Genomic DNA, 15,029 nt, shown 5'->3' with positions numbered 1-15,029 from the left:
TTGTTCAAGATTTGTCTTTTGCAACCAAACTGCGAAAATCATGGATACTCATGGACGTCCTGAAGACTGATCCTAAAGCTTTTGTCCTAGAAATGAAACTTTGCCATAAAAGGCACGTTTGGACTTGAACAAATGTGTTGAGCTCTAAAGATGAGTCACCTCTTACGATTACTGGACTGCGAGAGAAATGCGTCACACTATGTCAGTTTTGATATATCATTAACGAAGCTTGTTCCCGGGTATATTGATGCTAAATATTATTCAAAGTCAATGCAGAAGCCACAGAGGTCGAGTCGACTGCGTTCTGAAACTCCTCGAAACTTAGACGACCATCTCCATCTGCATCAGCTTCCAGGATCGTCTTATCCACAATCTGTTGTAGTTCTTCGTCTTGTAAATTCTTGCCAACCATCATCTTCATCACTATGAAAAGCTCACCATTACCAATATACCCATCTCTATCGATATCGTATATCTTGAATGCAAAGCGAAGTTTATCAGCACGAGATGATTTACCACTGAACGCTGAAAGGCCGGTAATAAATTCTTGAAAGTCGATGGTTCCGTCATGATCCTCATCAAAAACGTCCATCAACCTGCTTGAAAGGGGGTTTGATGAAATACCAGGGATTGCTAGAAACTCGTTCTTGTCGATCGCTCCACTTCCATCGCTGTCAAGTTTCATGAACCGTTTTCTTAGTCTGTCTATTTCCTCACGATCGAAATTTGTGCCTTCCATGAAGGACTCTAGAAGTGTCGAAGATGCCAATCCCATATTGTATTTCGTTGCAGTATCTGTCTATCTGTCGGCTAGGTCTAAATATACTTTTAGGAAACTTGGTGCACCGCATCCACCTTGACGTTGGCCTTTGTGCAGAACCAACTAGATTTGGCGAAGATACGAACAACTTATACTACATGCTATAGCGTCCGGGCGATCCATTGTTTTATTTATATAAGATCACGATTCATATAATCGCAGCTTGACCCTTACAACTTGGCATTGCCAATGTGGCTACCACCGTCGATAGGCAACACGATACCGTTGATGTAGTTCGACTGTTTGGCACACAAGAACATAACAGCGTTGATCAAGTCTTCCTTCTCACCAAGACGCTGTCTTGGGTTCTGGTCAATCATCATGTCACCAGCCATGTCCAAGACGCCCTGGGACATCTTTGTGGGGAAGAATCCAGGAGCGAGGGAGTTGACCGTGATGTTTCTTGGGCCCAAGTGAAGAGCCAAGTTCTTTCCCATGTGCGAGACACCCGACTTGGAAGCCAAGTATCCGTAAATACCAACTGGGTCAGAAGCCAGCAATGAAGCAACAGAAGACATGATAAGGACTCTGGATGGGTCCTTGGCGGAGGCACCTTTCTCGAGCAATGGGGTGAACAATTGGATGGTCTGGAAGACAGCAACCACATTCAAGTCCAACACCTTCTTGATAGCCGACACTGGGTGGTCTTCCAATGGAGCACCCCAGGTGGCACCAGCGTTAGCGACAAGAATGTCAACTTGGGAGACCTTCTTGCTAGTCTCGTCAAAGAATCTTTGACAGTCCTGCTCATTGGCCAAGTCAGCAGCGATGGCAATCACTTCCACAGACTTGCCGTTGTCTTTAGCAAGCTTCTCCAAGTATGCCTTCGACTCTTGACAAGCCTTCTCCTTTCTGGAGGTAATGACGACAGTTTTGATGCCATTGAGCACAAAACCCTCGGCTGCGTAGAGACCCAAGCCTCTGGTACCACCAGTAACAACAGCAGTCTTTCCGTTCACGTCGTAGCTGTACATTGTAGAGAAGATGAAGATTCGTAACTATGAGCGCCTGTAATCCTTATATAGTATGTCCGGCATGCACTGATTTGTTCCCCACAGCTATCTCCTCGGGTGCGAATCGTGGATTAAGTCCGTAGGACTCACATGTGTCACTCCGAGATCTTAACTAACGGGGTTCCTTTCTGCAGGTGGCTTGGGCAGCACGTAGAATACCATTTGTAATCCAATTTTCCGTGGATTTGCCGCGACGAAGCACATACTTTCCGGGTTTATCACGGAGATATCCTTGCCCGGAATCACTTGGTGAAGCATGTTGGTGCCCTTGGCTTGATCACTAATCGCCCAAATTTCAATCACCTCCTCATTTACAATGAATAGTTGGTTGTCTTGGAATCCTGTAGCTCGCGGCTTGAAATCGAATCGGACCATTGTGTTACGCGAAAGCTTCCCCAGCTTATTCACGAAAATGGCACACTCACTGTAGACCAAAAGAAACTCCTTATTGTTATTGAGCTTGAACATGCCCATTGGCTTAATTCCACTATGAGAAAGTGCCTTTTTAATTGCATCGCTTCCTTGCGGGCCTTTCCGACTGTAGACGTCAATCTTCTTGTTCGAGCCCTCTGACAGTGGAAGCTCTGGCACAGTCCGTGGCTGTAGCCGCTGTAAATCCAAGACTTCAAATCCCCTTTGAGTGTGCACTGCAATCGTCGTGTTGAAAATGTCGAGCCCGTAACACTCGGCTTGGATGTAGAATCGCTTTATCAAGAAGAATGAATTAAAGACTCCGTTATTGTCAGTCTCCAACGTAAAGACGTTAAAATTAGTGACTCCGGCGTTCTTCTTCTTCGCAATGAACAACGTTACAACACCTCGGTGGCGCCCAATTTCGTAAAATTGGATTTGGTCATTGGATAACATCGTAGATGAGAGAGTCTCCTTCCTTTCCAAGTAGACATCAACAAACTTGGGAAGCAGGTAGTATTTCAACTGTTTGTTTGCCAAGACGATAATGACATTGAAGGCTGGAAGAGCAGATATCTTAGTCACATTATTGACATTGAGCATACGCTTCCAACGATTCTTGAGATCTGAGCAATAAAGACCAGTCGTCAAGCCAACCAAATGAAGACAGACTCCCTTATACGTAAACAGCTCCGAGCACTTTACCCTGCCAGATACGAGATTGTCATGAGCGGCAGTTGCTGTCCATAGTTCGTTTCTGACACCCCTTTGTTTAAGAAGCAAACCAGTCTCTTTTGAAAGTATCTGTAAAGGATCATTTGAAGGACAAATCGGCAATTTCAACATGCGGTCGTTATGATCGTATGCAAAAAAGGCACATTCCATTCCCTGCAAATCGTATGGAGATAATGGTTTCACTTTCTTTAAAAGATTGGAGCGGGCTTGAAGAATTCCTGTAAACCACTTCTTTCTTTCGCTTTCACTTGTAGCAAAAAATGTATAGGCCTGACTCTTGCCACGACCAGCGTAGCGAATCTTGAATGGGTAGGACGACTCGTCAGAGTCTATACTCTCGGGCTCTTTGTTGTTGTTATTCGTGCTTCCGCTTATTGGAGTGGTAATAGTGGCTAGCGCTCCGGTTTCACGCTCACGATTTTCGAGAATGACGAAGTCAAGAGGAATTGGATTTTCAACGACTTTGTAACTTGCGGAACGTGGTCCCTTCGACTTCTCCGTGATAAGAATATAGTTATCAAGAACTATAACATGCACCGCATGTGTATTAATCTTTAAGTCACCTTTCCGATTAAGGTTGCCACGAAAGAAAAACTTTCTCAGTTTGGACAGAAGATGCAAATTGGGCTGTATCACATTAGATTTCCATGTGAGTTGCTTCTCAATCCGTCTGAGTGCATGTATGTTATCGGCATGTACTTTCATGGCATTGACTTTAGTTCCTAGCTTCTTGATATCGTCAATAGCTTTCGTAAGCGCCTTGTACTCTTTCTCATGTTCCTTGTATGTTTTGCGGATATCCGAAAGCTGCAAAGGAAGCTGTTGGTATCTTGAATTAAATGTGCTCAATAAAAGCATGTTGCCATTGACTTTGAGTTCCTGAACAGTTGGATTCAATCGGAGGCTCTCGTCCCATGTTTTGAGAATGTCATTTTTGAGAATGTCCTCTATCATAGGGACCACACCCATGTACTGTAAAAGGCCATCCGTAGACGATTTGGACCAAGTGCTGTAAAACTTTGCTATACTAGAGACATCTCTTATGATCCTCCCCTCGGCGAGAAGTAATTTGAGAAGCGGTTCCATGAGAACGCACTTGTGAACCTCGAGAAGATCTTTCGCCGGATTCATGATATCTTCTCTAAATTTTTTCAAGGAAGTAACAATTGATGCCCCCGCGGCGGCAGTGGCAGTCTTGATGAAGTCCGGGCCCACGATGTTAACGAAACATTCTGCTCTTTGGATGAATTTTTGTTCAAACTTAATCAAGTCAAACAAAAATGATTGACGCTTCGTAGCAGATGGTTCGAGGTCCATATCCTCAGCTGCAAGCTGCCAATGGCTTGCCCAATCAGCTCCTAATTCAATGTCCTCAATCTTTGTGGTCTCCAATTTATGTTTCTGTTCGATCCATCTATTGATGTCACACTTCGAAGAATAGCATGATAGAAGTTTGTCACTCTTGTCCTCCGTCTGGTGATCCTTATAGAAGCCATAGCAGTCTGTCAATTCCGGGAAGATTGAGTTGACCTCGGCATTTTCTTCAATTTTAATATTGGAAGGATCACCTGGTTTTGAGTCAACTGCAGAGATCAAGCTAATAGCACCATCGTCAATAAGAGATTCAAGCATGCGAATCACATTTCTGTTGATGATGTCAACCGGAAGACTTCTTTTATGGAAGACCACGAGTTTGACGAGGGCTTTCTTCAATTCATCATTTGAAATAGGAGAGTCATGAAGCCAACACTTAAGCTTGAGGCACCAGGCAAGAATGCTACTCAACGACCAAACCTGTTCACACACTGCAAAGTGCTGAGCATTCAATGACGAGGAAGAAAATGGTAGGCGAGGTAGATCCAATGGTACTGGTGGAAGTGAGTCATGCTTCCTGGAAATGGTCACCGAACTGCGCTGTAGTTCTCCTGCTTCCTCAGGCGGTGGAACACTTGTGACTACGTCACCTTGGTATAAATGGGTGTCGTTCGCATTTGGAAGTTCAGGAAGAATTGAATAGTCGAATTTCGCTGGAGCAGGGGTATATTGCTCGGTTTCATCATAATAGTCAGATTGTTCTGCTTCAAGCAAACTCCAACGGGGGATTCTTTCCTCTGGAGAGTCGTTGGCCTCGTCATAGCTTAGATCCTGATTGTAGGATGAATCATGTACCAGCCATTGCGGTCTTTCATTGCTCTTTGTGGGCGATGGCGATCGGCTGTTGTCGTAGAAATAGCTCGATCTGGGTCTAGAAGGTGTTGTTGGAGATCTTGTTGGCGAACTCGACGGCAGATCGTAAAGGCCGTAACGAGATTCATGTAATGGAGACTTTCCCTCAATCGGCGGTGAGCTATGTGGAGCATTGTTATTAAGGGAGGGTGAATGAAGGGAGAAGTCCAATGTCGTTGGTGTGGAAGGCAGGAGATTGTTGCCAACCAAAGTGGGAATTCGTAAAGGGGTATTAGTGTTTTGGTCTTGGGAAGGATAGTAAAGACTTTGGTTGTCGTCCAGTTCAAAAATTTCACTGTTGTCTAGGGGATATGGAGGAGAAGGCATGGGATTGGGACCAGCAACCGATCCCTTAGGTCTAGGTGGGATATGTAGCGATGCCATCTGCTCCTGTTCTTGCTTTATGTTTTCAGCATAGTCATCAGAGACGAACGGCGACGAGCCTCCATGCAGAAGGTTCATAAACTTTCTTCTCGGGTAGTTCTTGGATCGGGAACTCAGGGACTGATCTGTGAATGTGGAATGGCTCGTTTGGGTTTCTGGAGACGGCAGAAAGCCTTCGGTATAAGTTGAAGGATTTGCCGACAAAGGTGACTCACCATCGTTGGCTTGAAATGTCTCGCTCGTTATGTAGCTGTGATCCATAGGTAGTTGTTTCGGTCCCATCGGCCTAACGCTCTCGTACGAGAGCACAGAGTCCTCATTGACCTCAAAGGATTCATCCTCCTCTTGAGGTGTGGATATTATAGGGCGTGAAAGGTCTCTGGGCGGTAGGGGAGGAGATGTCATGGATAACGGAGTTTCAAAATGTAGCAGGTTCATCGATTGTGGAGTACCCATTGGATTGGAAACCACCACGGGCGGGGGTGCCGGGTCCTCCATAGGAGGGGGTGGTCGCCTTCTTAGGGATTTCTTTGAAGGCGCTTGAGAAGCCATGGTAAAAGGGCGAAGGGAGTTTGGTTACTCTTCCAAATGGCTGTGATTGTTTCTTGCAGCACTCTAATGGGAGTCCAGTAGGTGAGTGGTCACGTGAGTGTAGGGAAAACTTAGCCACAACGGTATAAAGTTTAATCGAGTCTGTCAGTGATTAAATTTTGCTTTAGTGTTGTTTCGATCAAAATTTAGTTTTTGATGTTTAACCGGTTTTTGTCAGGTTTACGCCATGCATGTTGATGCGACCCCGCGTAGCTACTAAGCAAAACACCGAACAAAGGCGTCCGAAAAGAGAAGGGAATTTGAAAACTGCTTGAAGCTAAACCTGGGGCTTTTTGAAAGAAAAGCAATTGTAAGGTACCATGCAGATGTAAGTTCTTTTTAGACAATTATGAGTACTGTTATCTTCATATGAAGTGAGACAACCAAGTTCATCCGTATACTACAATTAAGTTGTCTTTGCTAGTTAAATGGTTACTGGGTTCTGTAACTGTATTTGCATATTCGCCACATCTTGGCCTACAAGGCATTTTCAGAGAATAAAACCATTGAAGTCAGGCTAGTCAAAGTAGCCGTGATAGCTTCAATTCCAATTAACCCAAAGACCCTTGACACTATGAAAATCGTAAGGAAGGCTATCTAACCCTCCACCGAAATCGCAGCTTTTGTTTGTGTGTGTAGTCCATCGGCATCAACACGATACATAGCGCGAAGCATCTACATAACGCGTATACCACCATGGCTTATTCAGAGACGATATCCCAGGCAATCGCCGAGGGTGCTAAACTCTATGCTATCAAGCAATACGATGAAGCTGCCACCAAGTATGCTGACGCTTGTGCCTCGTACAATGAGGAGCACGGAGAGGATGATGCGGACTTGCTTCTTTTGTATGGTAAGGCTCTCTTCCAAAGCGCTGTCACTAGATCAGGAATGTTAGGTGGTATTGGCGACAACGAAGAAGAACAAGAGGAGAAAGAGGAGGAGGAGAATGACGATGGCAATTTCCACTTTGAGGATGGAATTGCTCCTGAGGTGGATGACGACGAGAATGCTGAACCAGAGAAGGAGCAGGACAACGAAGAGAATGAAGAGAACGAAGAAGCACCCCAGGAACAAGAAGAGGAGGCTGCACCCGAGCAATCTGATTTCGAAGTTGCTTGGGAAATCCTCGAGCTCACAAGATCTCTTTTGGACAACAAACTCGAAGGGGAGTCTGCGGAGGGACTTGACACGCCATATTTGAAGGACGCCGACGAGACCACATCCTCTCCATATGTTGCCACAGTCAAGAAGCTTTCTGAGGTTTACGATCTTCTAGGTGAAGTGTCGTTGGAAGCAGAAAACTTCGCTCAGGCTGCTACCGACTTGCAGAGTTGTCTAGAATTGCGTCAAAAGCTCTACTCTGCTGACAACGGATTGGTTTCTGAATGCCACTACAAACTCTCTTTGGCTCTTGAATTCAGCCTTGCCGATGATCTGAGAGCAAAGGCCACGGAGCAGATGAAGTATGCCATTGAAAGTGTCAAATTGAGAAACACTAAGGAAACTGACGAGGAGAAGAAGAAGGACAACGACATCTTGTTGCGCGATATGGAGGAGAGATACAAGGAACTCAAGAAGAGCCCCAAAGCGGACCTACAGGCCCAGCAAATGGACATCATCAAGGGAATAATGGGAGAGGCTGTTAGTGGGGAGGGCAGTAGTGCCGCCAAAGCAGTGCAAGACCTCTCGAATATGGTGAAGAAGAAACCAGCAGTCAATGACTTGTCGTCAATGGTCAAAAAAAGAAAGGCCAAACCAGATGAGTCTGAGTCGAAGAAGCCTAAGAAATAATTGTATAGTACGAGAGGTACCTCGCGCGAGACAATGTGTACCTCATCCTCATCGCGAAATATCAAGAACCACAACTTACTATGGCACCCCCAGTAAACGACAAGAAGATAAAGAACAGAAGAAGGAAGAAGAGAAGAACGGAGGACTTTTCTTCTGATTCAGAGTCAGACTCCTCTTCAGATAACGAGAGCCCATCTGAGCCACAAAACGCAGAAGTTCCACAGCCTAAAGCAGACATCGACATCAACGATGTGGATATGGAGTCAGATGAAGAGACTCCCAAGGCGGCAAACGAGCCACTTTCTAAAGAAATACTGGAGAAAGTTAGGAGTATAAAGTTCACCTCGTTGGAGAACCAATCACTGGCAGAGGCACAGGAGACACTCAAAAAGGACAAACAGCAAGTTGAAAACGAATACTTGGCACTCATGGCATCTTCATTTGCAAACGACATTGACGAGCTTCGAAAGAAGCCTGACTTCACAGACAAATCGGTGGTGATGTTGGCCAAGACGCTACAATCGGGAAGCAACATGTTTGACGAGGACTCCCTCGATGCATTGCTTAAGAAGTGAGTGCCAGTGTCAAACTGTTAGGTAAGGGATGGGAGGATAGACTTCTAGATGAACAAAAATCATTGACCTTGGTTGGTTTCCATGGTTGAAGCACAGCATATAGATGAATAGTCATGACTACGCAACACTTTGAGGACGTAGCAATAAACTCACCTAGTTGACTCAGATGCTAGGAAAGATTTCGATGAACGATTAAGCAACAGTTACCCCATGTAAGGCCGATTTTTGTGACACTGTCGTGACTCACGGTTTCGCAGCCATCGCAGTCAGGGCGGCCTGCAGAGTCAAGAGAGATCAGATATTTCACCACAGTTCTCCCGCTTCTCAAACCACTACATACTCCAGATGAAGAAAGGCTCGGCCATAGAGAAAACTATAGATACGGCCCTGGAGTCCACGGACGAGTTGCGTGCCTATGGGTTCTTTAAACGCTTCTCTGATAAGCTCGACTCGCTCGGAGTAGAAGCCCGAGGCATCGAAAGGATACAGCCTTACGAGAGGGCCGTGAACAAGAGAAAGCAATTTATCACTGTTATGGGCCTTTGGCTCTCGGCTTGTGGAGGATTGTCGTCGATGTCGTCTTTCTACTTGGGTCCTTTGCTTTTCGGACTAGGGCTCAAGAATACCGCCATCACTGGTCTTGTGGGTATGACAGTTGGATGCCTCGTTGCTGCTTACTGCTCGTTAATGGGCCCTCGTTCTGGATGCAGACAGATGGTCAGTGCCCGGTTTTTGTTTGGATGGTGGTCCGTCAAGCTCGTTTGTTTGGTTAGCATCATTGGTGTGATGGGTTGGTCTGTGGTTAACTGTGTGGTTGGAGGCCAGATCCTTTCATCCATGAGCGACGGCAAGGTTCCGCTTATAGCGGCAATTGTTATTATTGCATGTGTATCGCTTTTGGTCTCCATCGGTGGTATCCACTATTTGCTTCGTGTGGAAGCATTACTCAGTTTGCCAGTGAACTTTGCTTTTCTCATGCTTTATGTGGTTTCTTCTCAGAAGTACGAGTACTTGCTGAATGCCGATGCTCCACATGTGGACCCAGCTACCGTCAAGGGTAACATGTTCTCGTTCTTTTCGTTGTGCTTCTCCATTACCAGCACATGGGGCTCGATTGCATCCGACTACTACATTCTTTTTCCTGAAGATACCCCAGACGTGCAGATTTTTGCCCTTACATTTTTCGGCATCTGGGTGCCCACGACGTTTGTGGGAACCGTGGCTATTCTTATTGGAAATGTCGCCTTGACCTACGGTCCATGGGCTGAAGCCTACGAGACCATGGGAATGGGCGGATTACTCAATGAGGCATTCAAGGCCTGGGGCGGAGGCGGCAAATTCCTCCTCGTACTTATCTTCCTTTCCCTTATTTCCAACAACATCCTCAACACCTACTCTGCTGCATTTGGTGTTCAGCTTATCGGCATTCCATTGGCCAAGGTGCCTAGGTGGATGTGGGCCATTGTGCTCACGGCTATTTACCTTGTGTGTGCCATTGTGGGCCGCAACAAGTTTAGTGATATTTTGGGCAACTTCTTGCCGATGGTGGGCTACTGGATCTCGATGTACTTTGTGATGCTTCTTGAGGAAAACACCATTTTTCGCAGCCAATACTTCCACCACCTCTATACCAAGGAGAACGAAGTGGAAGAAGGCACGTCAGCGCTTTACAAAAAAAGACGCCAATTCTACAATTTCGCCATCTGGAACGATTACGAGCGACTTACCAGAGGCCTTGCAGCCACGGCAGCTTTTGTGTGTGGAGCCGCTGGAGCCGCAGTGGGCATGTCGCAGGCCTACTGGATAGGGCCGTTGGCGCGGAAAGTTGGAGGTGAAGAAGGTGGTGACATAGCAATGTGGCTTTGTATGGCGTTCAGCGGGACGGTGTATCCGTTTGCCCGGTACTGGGAACTCAAAAAGTTCGGGCGATAAAAAAAAGAATGGATTACGAAGTTGGTGGAATTCTCAATTGAGGAGAGTGTCCACAAGGCTCGTAATGCGAGGAGCGACGGAACCGCTGCGAAACGGTTCGAAGGTTCAAGCCGCTTGAAAAAAAAAAAAAAAAGCCGCTCTCGCACGGATCGCCATATACACACAACCGGAACTAAGACGGCTTCCGAACGGACGAGACGGAAGACTAGATCAATGGATCTGATTACGAGGTTGGCCGGAATATCTCCCTAACATGGCACCCGTTTAGTCACAATGCCTTCTCCACCGTTCTTTTGTGCGGTTGCAGCCAACAAGGCATGAACTTGCGGCGCCTATGCACTCCGGCTGAGTCATAGACAGGCTTATTTATGGCTGCAACATATAAGATCTCCGTCTCCGCCTGTCGGTGACTTTTCAACCCATGCCTCAAGAAGATGACGGGGCCAGGCCCATGAGTAAACCGCAAGATCCAATATGGACCATCTTGCCCTCTTACTACATGTACCACTCGACTTTCACGGGTGAGCTGGACCCCCCGCAGTACACGGAAGACCCAGAGTATGCTGAGTCAGATGGCGCCAGTCGGGTTGTTTCTTCCCATCTCTCCAGCGAGATCTATACTGAACCAACAACTGTGTCTCAAATGAGCAGGAGCCGCGATGTGGCACTGTTGTCGCTGGGTGAGGGCAGTTTCATTGTCGCTGATGAGTCCAGCAGTTCTTGGAGAGAGACAATTTTGGATAACTACGCACACTTACGTAACTTGACCGACAGTAATAATGAAATGACCCAGGCAGTTCAATTGTCCGTGCACTTTACCAAGGATGTTGGTGAGCGTGGTGTTAAGCCCGAAATCATTGACCCATCCTTGTACGAGTATAAGCAGGGCGACTATTTAAACGGCTTCATTTACTTCAAAAATGAAGGAACGCAGCCCATTCCCTTCGACATGTTCTATGTGAACTTTGATGGTAATTTCATTGTCTCGGATACTAAGAATGTAAAGGGACGGCCAGTGAAGATCAGACGTTTCTTAGAGATGTACGACTTTGCCGCTTCGTGGAATCCAGCTTCTGTGAACCGATTGTTGTGTGAAAAAGAAGACACCAACTATCGCGAGCAGCTTGTGGATCCCCTTGACGGCTCCCACTTGGCCATTGGGCCTGAAAAATTGCTCCACCCTGGAATTCTTTATAAGAGATTCTTCACATTTAAGATTCCTACAAGGCTATTGGACTCCGAGTGTAACGACCACAATCTTCCTGGACACACCGAGCTCCCACCTACATTGGGTCTCTGCCCAGCTGAAAAGAATCAGTGGAAAAAGAATGACGACAAGATCAACGACTTCTCCTTTATTGATACCTCAATCAGTCATGGCTTATGGGCAAGATTCATTGGTAAAGCCTCGAAGTATGATGCTATTCAGACCGATTCTAAGGGATTCAAATTGATAAACGCTTCCGGTGATGAGTTCGTCATTTTGAAAGAAGCCGGTTCATTTATTCGTATCTTACAGGAGACGAAAATCCCCAGCGACAGGGAAAAGGAGACTAGCAATGAGATTACCAGAGTCATGTATAACAGCTTCGTTAGTCAAATCAAGGAACGGATAGCTGTGGGCAATGAATTATGCAAAGTCATTAAAAATTTGGACGACGGTAATACTGCGGTGGACTTATCCCATACAATTGCAGCGGAAGAAGCCGTTCGGAAGGAGACTAATGACGACTCGACAAAGTTAAGACAGCTCTTCTCAAGAACATCATCTTCCCGTGACGTCAAAGTGGATTCTACTGTCCCGAAAAATTATAGTGTCGTGGTACCCTTCCGTAAGAAGCCACTCTTTGGCAGGCCCAAGGAGCAGGGCTCGATTTTGCTCACTACACCCAAAATCGACTATCTCCTCAGTTATATTTCCCCAAAGCGATTCCGTACCAGAGGCCCGATTGATCCTTCGTCTTGGAAGTTGGAGGTTCCTCTTGAACTTACGTATACTCCATGCGGAATCTCAGATGACCCTAGCATTAAGGCCCCAGAGATTCTATCTGTCTTTGGTGAGTTGATCGTTTTCACTCTCAAATCAAACAACCGACCTATTCCCATCGAGTTGAATCACGAGTTTCTTTTCAAAAATGTTTCCAAGACAGATAGTGGTCAGCAATCTTATGATGACTTCACCCATATTGTGAAGCGGCCTATGCAGCAGTATGCAACTGAATTGTACCACTTGTTCAAGACTCTTGGAACTGACAATTTCAGAGTGCAAAAGTCCATGGTTGAAGATCTTGCAGCTATGTCAAGAGTTGATGAAAAGTACAATAGGCTAGTTCTTAATGAGCTAGAAACCGTGGATGATTCTGGTAAGAGTATTTTCGGTAAGGAGGGCAATAAGACTCCTTGGCAGAAGCAAGAAAATGGAGTGTTCAAGAAATCCTTGTCCCTCAAAGTTGATGTCACAAAGGCTCAGAAGATGCTGGTGGACAATCACCTGCTTTCCCAAAAATACAAAGCATACGATGATTTCACATTGGTTCCGTCATTTCAAACTTGCCTCATGTCCAGGCTCTACTACTTCCGCTTCGTCATTCGCTTCACTGGGAACCAATGTATGGAGTTTAAGGTCCCAGTAACAATTGCCAAGGCTGCAACTTAATAATTTAATTCTTGACCTATATATATGAAAGCCTATGTATTTAGTTTCTAATATGCGTAGAAGCCAATTCATCGGCAAGGGCATCGACATTCTTGTCCTTGTCCTCAATGCTGACACCTGCCAACTCCTTTTCAAGTTGGTCCAAGTTGGCGTCATCACCCTCGTTGGCGACTGGATCCTCCTCGTCATCATCCTCTTCGTCCTCGCTGTCTGGTTCTTCCAAATCGTCCAACTCATCAAGCTCGCCGTCACCTCTGCTTTCAAAGATGGCTGTGATGGCGTCAGCATGCTCGGAGTCCTCCTCGAATCTGTTTCCGTTCAATTCCAACAACTTCAAGTTGGGCAACTTCTCATCGACAACCTTGACAAGCTTCTCCAAGGCGTCAGTCTCTAACTCGTTGTATTGCAACTTCAACTTCTCGAAAGCTGGTCTCTTCTCGCCTTCAAGGAGTCTTTCGACCAATAAGAGAGAGCCCTTTGGCTTCAACAAACAGTCGTTCAAGTTCAACTCGACCAACTCAGGCCAAGCCTTGAGGGCTGTGACCAACCCGACAGCAGCGGAAGTAGTAATGGTGTTGTCCTGCAAGTCAAGGATCTTCAACTTGGAGTTGTAAGACAAACCCTGTAAAAGAAGTTTAGAAATACCAGCAGGTCTGATACCGTTTTGGTACAATCTAACGGCCTCCAAGTCCTTGTGGGCTCTCAAACCGATAGCCAAGTAGTTAACAGAGCCATTTTCCAAACGGTTTCTGCCACAAACAAAGGTCTTCAAGGAGTTTCTACCCTTCTTCTTCTTTTCCTGAGCCAACTTGTACAAAGACTTGCCGATTCTGGCACCAGCAAATGGGCCCATACCGTTATTGGACAAGATCAAGTGCTCGATAGAGACGGCTTTTGCCAACCAGGCCTCAATGGGCTCTATCGCTTGTAAACCAAATGCATTATCGGAAAGGTTGATGGTGGTCAAGTGGGGGCACTCCAACAAAGCATTCAACAAGTGGTCCAAGGACTGGGGAATCTCAGTGTTCAACCTGCCCGTGTACAAGTCGGAGAAGTCAATCTCCTCGATAGTCAGGCTGTGCTTCAAGATGGCCTTAGCCAAGGCTTCAGATGCATCGATACCAATCGTGTTACCAGAGAAATCGATCTTGACAACGTTCTTCTGAACGTCCAAGTCGCCCAAATAGGACTCAATACTCTTTGCAGTATCAAGCTTAAGCTGCTTGCCAGCTAACGAAAAGGTGTTCTCAGCGGTGACTGGTGTGGGACTCATGGTGCTTTTGAAGGTTGTGGAAACTACAAGATGTGATGGCCTGCAGGTATAAGTCCTGGGTCAGACAAGGCTTTTCAGACAAAAGTCCAAAATCATTTCGATTTGAATTTGATGATTTTCGATGCTCTAAGTGACAGAGACGAAATGAGGTGGTTGGGATTGGCCCTACTTGAAATGAGGCATTTTTTGGGATCCGGCCGCAACGTGCCGTCAAGTGAGTCTAGCGAAGAACATGTGAACAAGCAAAAGGTAATACGTCAAATTTCTTTATTCAGAGCTTTTAGGCCGTAAAGTAAAAAAACAAAGTAAATGTACAGATCGGTTACTTCGGCTGGTGTATCGGTTTGCCGAGGAATAATCCATCCTGGATGACGCTGTGGGTGCAAATGAGGCCATCTAGTCTGTGCACCGATGACAGATGAAGCATTAAGCTGCACTGTAATTCGTATTGCATTTCTACAAAGTCAGATTGATACCCCGCCATTTGACGTCTGAAAGTTCCTCGGCTTTGCTTTTACCTTTACCTTTAACGTATACTGATCTTCATTCACGGTTCCAACTGCCGATTGCCGACATTTGACAGAATCACATATCTACGAACAAAAGGGGAAAAGTGCAC

General features: G+C 46.0%; 7 protein-coding genes across 7 annotated transcripts; 4 read left to right on the top strand and 3 right to left on the bottom strand.

Annotated features, from left to right (window-relative positions):
* Positions 1–250: 250 nt before the first annotated feature.
* On the bottom strand, positions 251–775 carry CNB1 (calcineurin regulatory subunit B; the record flags this gene model as incomplete). The annotated part of the gene is made up of 1 exon (XM_024856584.1): positions 251–775. The coding sequence occupies one exon, from the start codon at positions 773–775 to the stop codon at positions 251–253; it is 525 nt and encodes a 174-aa protein (XP_024716183.1).
* A 215-nt stretch (positions 776–990) lies between these two features.
* On the bottom strand, positions 991–6,141 carry C7M61_001166 (uncharacterized protein; the record flags this gene model as incomplete). The annotated part of the gene is made up of 2 exons (XM_024856583.1): positions 991–1,786; positions 2,036–6,141. The coding sequence occupies 2 exons, from the start codon at positions 6,139–6,141 to the stop codon at positions 991–993; spliced, it is 4,902 nt and encodes a 1,633-aa protein (XP_024716182.1).
* Positions 6,142–6,876: 735 nt separating this feature from the next.
* C7M61_001165 (uncharacterized protein) lies at positions 6,877–7,974 on the top strand (the record flags this gene model as incomplete). The annotated part of the gene is made up of 1 exon (XM_024856582.1): positions 6,877–7,974. The coding sequence occupies one exon, from the start codon at positions 6,877–6,879 to the stop codon at positions 7,972–7,974; it is 1,098 nt and encodes a 365-aa protein (XP_024716181.1).
* Positions 7,975–8,054: 80 nt separating this feature from the next.
* Positions 8,055–8,549, top strand: C7M61_001164 (uncharacterized protein; the record flags this gene model as incomplete). The annotated part of the gene is made up of 1 exon (XM_024856581.1): positions 8,055–8,549. One exon carries the CDS (start codon positions 8,055–8,057, stop codon positions 8,547–8,549), a length of 495 nt encoding a protein of 164 aa, XP_024716180.1.
* A 345-nt stretch (positions 8,550–8,894) lies between these two features.
* FCY23 (Fcy23p) lies at positions 8,895–10,481 on the top strand (the record flags this gene model as incomplete). Its single annotated transcript, XM_024856580.1, has 1 exon — positions 8,895–10,481. The coding sequence occupies one exon, from the start codon at positions 8,895–8,897 to the stop codon at positions 10,479–10,481; it is 1,587 nt and encodes a 528-aa protein (XP_024716179.1).
* A 421-nt stretch (positions 10,482–10,902) lies between these two features.
* On the top strand, positions 10,903–13,137 carry BUL4 (Bul4p; the record flags this gene model as incomplete). The annotated part of the gene is made up of 1 exon (XM_024856579.1): positions 10,903–13,137. One exon carries the CDS (start codon positions 10,903–10,905, stop codon positions 13,135–13,137), a length of 2,235 nt encoding a protein of 744 aa, XP_024716178.1.
* A 40-nt stretch (positions 13,138–13,177) lies between these two features.
* Positions 13,178–14,410, bottom strand: RNA1 (GTPase-activating protein; the record flags this gene model as incomplete). Its single annotated transcript, XM_024856578.1, has 1 exon — positions 13,178–14,410. The coding sequence occupies one exon, from the start codon at positions 14,408–14,410 to the stop codon at positions 13,178–13,180; it is 1,233 nt and encodes a 410-aa protein (XP_024716177.1).
* Positions 14,411–15,029: the final 619 nt, after the last annotated feature.

Source organism: Candidozyma pseudohaemuli (assembly GCF_003013735.1).
Source record: "Candidozyma pseudohaemuli strain B12108 chromosome Unknown scaffold00001, whole genome shotgun sequence".
Classification (NCBI taxonomy): Eukaryota; Fungi; Ascomycota; class Pichiomycetes; order Serinales; family Metschnikowiaceae; genus Candidozyma; species Candidozyma pseudohaemuli.
Note: the sequence above shows the minus strand (reverse complement) of the source record. Positions and strands in the feature narration are given on the sequence as shown.